A 7010-nucleotide genomic window follows, 5' to 3' on the forward strand; every position below is an offset into this window, starting at 1 on the left:
GTGTGTGTGTGTGTGTGTGTGTGTGTGTGCGTGAGTGGTTTTAGGACTTGGGAACGATTGAGCCCATGATAATTTAACTGATGCAACTTTGCACATTTGTATTATTGTAAAATAGGCGTGAATGTGTTTGTAAAATTGGATAATCAGTTTTGTTCTAACCTTGCATTTAATATTTTATTGTTTTACCTACATGCCCAAGGACTATGGGTGTGTGTGTGTGCGTGTGTTTGTGTGTGGGGGGGTGGGGGGAGGGTGATGCAATGCATCTCTCCTTGTTTTTATACAAGGTTAATGTTTAATTGTGCATTGTCCCTAATAAAATGACTTTACATCTGAAGGTGGTGTTATCAAGATGTGTACATCTGCAACTCTACAATGCAGCTGTTCTTACTCTCCTAAAAAAGGGAACTCCCTGCATTCCTGAACTACATTTACAGTGATACTTCACTCATATAATTAAGCTGCATTCAGAGCTGTGAGTGTGATGGTTAACGCTACATCTGGGCCTCTATGTGTCTCGCGTGTCTCACACTAGTTTGTTTTTGAAGCTCTGTCTCTGAGGGATGTTAATTAACTTCATGCTCAGATAGAGGTGTTGAGAATGTGATGAACTGTATACAAGTGATTAAGATCCTCTCTTCTCCTCTCCCCTCTCCACAGAGATCCTCGGGGCATTCGTCTCAGTCATTTCCATCTGGATCGTTACGGGGGCGCTGGTCTATTTAGCCATCGAGAGGATCGTACGCAACGACTACGAGATTGATGGCCACGTGATGTTGGTCACCTCTGGGTGTGCCGTCATCGTCAATATAATGTGAGTGCTGGTCCGCACAACGGGTGGCGACATTGTCATTATGTCGCTATAATGAAGGCAAATATTACAATTGAAGCTTCACACTTCACTTGAAAACTATGTTCACCTCCACTTCAATTTGTACAAACGTCGGCCCTCTTTAAATAAATGACATTACATCTGAAGGTGCCACTCTGCAATGCTGCTGCTCTGATTTCCTTAAAGAAAGTGAACTTACTGCATTTCTAAAGTAAATTTACAGTGATAAATCAGCGGTGAGTGTGATGGTTAAAATTGTCCATTACTTTGCTATACTAAAGGCAAATATTACATTTGAAGCTGCTCAATTCAATTCAATTGAAAACTATGTTGTTCACCTCAGCTGCAACAGGGAAACATTTGGAATTTGAGATGGAGAGAGGTTATATGGCTCTGTTGTATAATTTTTCAGGACAGGCTGACATTTTAGGGAATTTCAGAAAAGAATAACAGGATTTAACGCACCTGATATATACCTGGAAAAAAAATACTCAGGAACTTGGTGCACATGTTGTGCGCTTGTATGTTCACCTACTGAGGACTACAAACTAAGATGCCTCATTAAATCCTCATTGACTGACCTTAGATAGGTGGATCAACTCTTGAACTGCAGCAATATCATTAGATGCTATAGTGTGACTATATTTATAGAATCAGTATGAATTAAGCTAAGTGCAGAGCCTAGAAACAAAAATGCAGGCAGTTTAACAAGCAGCATGGTCAGACATCTAGACTTTAATCCAACAGGTGGCATGACCGCGTGCAACAGATTTTCCTTCCTTGTCGCATAATGCGGAAATGGTCAGATGTGCACATACCACACCTCAGATGTGTTAAAGGGATGGGAGAGAGAATGTGTTGCAACAAAGAGGTGGATTGGGAGCTTCTTCCACCGGAAAGATTGGGTTCTTTAAAAAAAAGAATTTTTATTCTATTAAAATATATTTATATGTATAAAATGCATCATATTTGCAAGAGTAACAAGGATAAAAGAATAAATAGTATTTTATGATGATGAAAAAAAAAAGAATGGTCAAAAAAATCAATAAAGCATAGATAGCGATATTTTCCATCGATACACAGATGGTGAGCATAGATCTATTATTATATTATATTATATTATATTATATTATATTATCAGTTTGTCTGCTTGACAATCCCATTTTGCAGCATTACAATTGAAGTGAGATGAACAGAGAAATTTATCTTTTTAGATAAAACAGATGTTGAGTTTTCTTGTCAGGTTTTCCTTTGGAGTCCGTCCACCTAAGAAGAAATTCTTTATTAGGAACAGTCCCTTGAGATGTGACATCTCGTTTTCGAGGGAGTCCTTAAATCAGCTTCATCAACTTATCCGGTATCAAAAACAAAACAAAATAAAAGTCCATGTGCCTGTTTCCTCCTGCAGCATGGCCTACATCCTCCATCATTCCACCACCTTCCACGCCCACGGCGGCGGCTACCACCAGATCGACGAGGGAGGCCAGAGCCCCGTCGCCCACGGCCACTCCCACACGCTCCTCGGTGGCCATAGCAACACCAGCGTCCGCGCCGCCTTCATCCACGTGGTGGGGGACCTGCTGCAGAGCGTCGGCGTCATGGTGGCAGCGATCATCATCTACTTGCGGGTCAGATACAGATCAGACACAGAAATGTCAGTTTGATGATATTGGTGCAATAAGTTAAACTTTTTAAATATGATCCAGTCGTCCCTGATGCAGTTTGACTTGAATAATCCGACAGGGTTTTGAGAGTTTATGGAGCTTTTCTATCAAATTCATGGGAAGACACTGAACTTTGTTTGTATTACAACCGAATATTCTCTGTACAAGAGGCCTACATCTTAAAATACCATGCAGGGTTCAAATAATGAGTCATTTTAAAAGCATCGGGTTAATCCCAAGTGTTGTCTTGTTTACTATGAAAGGGTTAAATACTTTATGGGAGATGTTCCTTTTTCTTTTCCCTGGATACTTTGATGCCTGCTGAAAACACCGTCTGACGACTCTTTAGAGTCTCCACAGTCTATATCCACGACGTTCCACTTCTGGGCAATTCCACCGGATTCATGCCTTTTCGCCGATTTCTGTCTCCTTCCTCTGTCTCTGTGTTGGTCTTCTAACCTGCGGCTGATTTCTGAGGACTATGGTGACCTGGTCCTCAGGTCTCTGCAGGGTAAATCCAGACAGCTAGCTAGACTGTCCAATCTGAGGACTATGGTTACCTGGTCCCCAGATCTCTGCAGGGTAAATCCAGACAGCTAGCTAGACTATCTGTCCAATCTGAGGACTATGGTTACCTGGTCCTCAGATCTCTGCAGGGTAAATCCAGACAGCTAGCTAGACTATCTGTCCAATCTGAGGACTATGGTGACCTGGTCCTCAGGTCTCTGCAGGGTAAATCCAGACAGCTAGCTAGACTACAGGGCTGCCAACTCTCACGCATTGGCCGTGAGACACACGCATTTGACTGGTTTCACACGCGCACACGCCACACCCCCGATTTCTCACGCTGAAGTGTCAGCCCGGTCGGTCAAATTTCTGAAAGATGAGTTTATCTATGTTTTTACCTGTTGAGCCACTCGTGATCGACTAGTTGTGCTTTCAGAACTGTGAGGGGGTTCAAGAGCGCTCCTGTCTGTGGAATTTTCAAATTGTCGCAAAATGAGAAAAAAATGTTCACGAGCCATCCCAGGTGCATTTCCCCGTTCAGGTATGAGCTCTGAGTATCACAGACCGCCGTCGCTTCGTGTCCATCTCTCTGTAAAGATAGAGTGAGCAGCGCGCTGGTAGTGTAGCACTTCAGTTCATTGTAGGGGACTCGCTCTGCTGGGGGCAGTGACGCGCTGCATGAATGCGTAGACCTCCGATAAAGAGCAGCGTACGGACACCTCTAAACTCTGTCAGAGACCAGAGACCCAAATGGGCCTCTGCGTCTGTCAGACGGTCTGAATGAGATCCCCATATCAGCGGAGCAATGACATGCACAGCTGACTATATTACACCTCTCCACATCTCGGACAACAGAGATGGAGGAGTTATATTTTGATGTGCAAAGTTGTAAATATAGCAGAAATCTGGTGAAACAATCTGAGCTATACTATTATATATATATATAAATACGTACTGCAACATTGGCCTATTGTGCATCTCTAACCTCTGCTCTAAATGTAACTGTAAATATAATTTGATGTTTTTTAAATTAACAATATTCTTTTTTCACAAAGTAAAAACATTAAGTGGGGTACGAGGATGAGGGCCAAACATTACTAAACATTGGACACAAGGTTAAAGGATTAGAATTTATGTAACTCAGTGGTTCTCATTTCTTAGAATTTCAGTGGTCTTAGTTGATCCCTCATCATTAATTTAACTTTGGGTCCCTGTCCCTATACCTGGGAACCCTGGACCTGTTCACCACAGACCCAAATCTTCTCAGCTGTTGCTGACATATGCTACTGTCTCTTCATGTGGTTCAATATGTTTGGCACATTGTGTGGGTCAGTTCTTATATCATAAGAAGTTAATAATGTATATAATGTAAATGCTGAATGCTCTAAAACCTGTTGATACTACAACAATGCAAAGGTTCTTAACCCTACAGTTTTGCACATATCATGTAAGACTTGATTTCTCCATTTTTCTTTGCAAAAAAACTCTCCAGAAAGTGCCCTTTAATGGTTTATTTTTCGAATTTTTTTCCTGGGGGAGCATACCCCCAGACCCCCCTAGGGAGAGCCCCATCCCCCCCACATATAACAAATCCCAATTTAAACCCTAAAGGATAAAGACCCAAAGAAATTGCTTTGTACGCGGCAAAATATGGGTTGGCCCCCCCAAATCTCACTCCAAGGTTTTTGGAAAAGTTGGCAGCCCTGAGACTATCTGTCCAATCTGAGGACTATGGTTACCTGGTCCTCAGGTCTCTGCAGGGTAAATCCAGACAGCTAGCTAGACTATGTCTCTGTCGGAGTTTTCGGTTGCACGACTAAAACTACTTTTGAACGTACACATGTTCCACCAAAACCAGTTCCTTCCCGAGGTTATTTTGCAGAGGCGCCGGCTTAGTGCCGCCCATGATGATTGTGATTGGTTTTGTCTTCGGGTCAAATTTGACCCCTTTTCCAAAAAGTTTCTATATCAGAAATTTAGGTTTCTTTCAAACAAATTTTCCAAAAAAGTAACGTGGATGGTTCCCAACAACGCTCCTCACACGTTAAATAAATAATCAGTTCATGACTTTCATTGAATTTGGGTGTTTTTTTTTTTTTTTAACTTTTAAAAAAGGTATAAAAAAGAGAGAAAAACGTCAAATAAAGTGACAAAAGCTTTTAACATTTGAGGAAAAACCCACAAAAATTTTGACAAACGTTGAAAAAGTGACAAAAACATTGGGGGGAAAGCCACAAAAGGGCCGAAAACGACGCCCATAACCTCGATAAAAGGGTTTTCATTTAAAATTTTGACTCAGAAAAACAAATATTTCCAGGTTGGCGGGAAGACGACACGAGGGTTACACGAGTTTTCTCTCTCACGAATGTAATGCAGCGGCTCCGCCCATGGCGACTGTGATTGGTTTAAAGAAATGCCAATAAACCGGAGCGCGTTTTCCTCCCATCTCCTCCGCTCCGAAGCGTGAGGATGGTCCGGCGTAGCGAGACTGGAGTCTCCATAACCTCTGTTCTCTTCTACAGCCCGAGTATAAAGTTGCAGATCCCATCTGTACGTTCCTGTTCTCCGTCTTCGTCCTCTGCACCACCGTCACCATCCTCAGAGACGTCTTCAGGATACTCATGGAAGGTACTGGACTATATGGCTTGAACTGATTATTCTCTCACGGAAATGTTGTCTGATGCTCCGGGTTTTGATTTGAACAACTCTGATTCTTCCTTTTGATTCTGACTCTTTGGAGGAGCTGAAATTGGTCACATGCTTCTTTCACATTTTTATTTTCATTTCATGTTGTTTTACAGTTTTACCGGGCTTTTTCAGCATGAAATAAACTTTACAGCGCCGCCTACTGTGCTCCACGGCAGAAACAGAAGAAGCGTCTGGAAGTACGGGGGCTGCTACGGGAACTTGGAATCGACAATTGGGATTTAAAATCAAATCTTCCAGACGATTACAATAACAAAAGGAATCCATTGGATTCGTAATTTTTGAAACGATAGCAAGTTGGATTCGGTTCTCGATGTCTAACCCTACTGACACTAACGGGGATAAAAGCTTTTTTGCACCAAGTTAGAATGAAATGACCATAACAAGCATGATGGAGATGCAAAGATCTAAACACATAGCGGCCATTTCATCACCACAACAAAACTAGGATTTAGTAAAAAAAACAAAAAAAGAGTCCACAGACCGCTTTGTTTTTGTGAACGCTCCTCATTTCATCACAGATGGTCTCATCCTGGGGACATTTTTCAATGTTCTTTGCACATCACTGCACGTCTGTGAGATGTGGAGATGTCCCAAACGTAGAAGCCCGGCCCCGGGGCATCGTTCACAACATTTAGCAACAAACCTGTGGTGTCAATGTACATAATGGAATAAAAAAACTGTCATGCACTTCAGTCAAGACTTGTTACACTAAATAATAATAATAATTATAAGGGGAAATTACAATGTTTTCACTCTGTTGTTTAACACACATTACACACAGGCCTGAACTACACACACACATGCTCAGTACCTATACATGCACTAATGGAGAGATGTGAGAGTGGGGGGGGGGGGGGGGGGGGGGGGGGGGGGGGGGCTGCCCATGAAAAGTCACCCCGAGCGGTTTAGTGCCTTGCTCAAGAGCACCTTAGCAGTGTCCAGGAGGTGGCATCTCTCCAGCTACCAGCCCACCCCCATACATTTGGTCCGTATGGGGACTTGAACCACCGACCCTCAGGTTCCCAGCCCTCCTCCCCACTGACAGAACTACTGCCACCCCCTTAAATACATATAAATACAACTACTAGTTTAGTAAAATAAGATATATTACAGGTTACCTGAGCAGTGGTCTACATTGACGACGTTCCACTTCCGGGATTGTTCAGGTGCTGCATGAAATTCCACCGGACGTCCCTCTTGGATGTCCTTTACTGTCCTCTCTTTGTGTTGGCGTTCTAACCTCCGGTTGATTTCTGAGGACTATGGTTACCTGGTCCTCAGATCTCTGCAGGGTGAAT

At 42.7% G+C, this 7010-nt stretch overlaps 1 protein-coding gene across 1 annotated transcript in view; it reads left to right on the plus strand.

Annotated features, from left to right (window-relative positions):
* The window catches only part of slc30a2 (solute carrier family 30 member 2), a 22664-nt gene that overhangs the window by 11775 nt on the left and 3879 nt on the right, over positions 1-7010 (plus strand). Inside the window, exons 4-6 of the mRNA XM_032543546.1 lie at positions 661-814; positions 2241-2460; positions 5526-5631. Of these exons, the coding sequence (XP_032399437.1) occupies positions 661-814; positions 2241-2460; positions 5526-5631 (480 nt within the window). The remainder of the gene's footprint in view (positions 1-660; positions 815-2240; positions 2461-5525; positions 5632-7010) is intronic.

This window comes from Etheostoma spectabile, chromosome 18 (assembly GCF_008692095.1).
Source record: "Etheostoma spectabile isolate EspeVRDwgs_2016 chromosome 18, UIUC_Espe_1.0, whole genome shotgun sequence".
Lineage (NCBI taxonomy): Eukaryota > Metazoa > Chordata > Actinopteri > Perciformes > Percidae > Etheostoma > Etheostoma spectabile.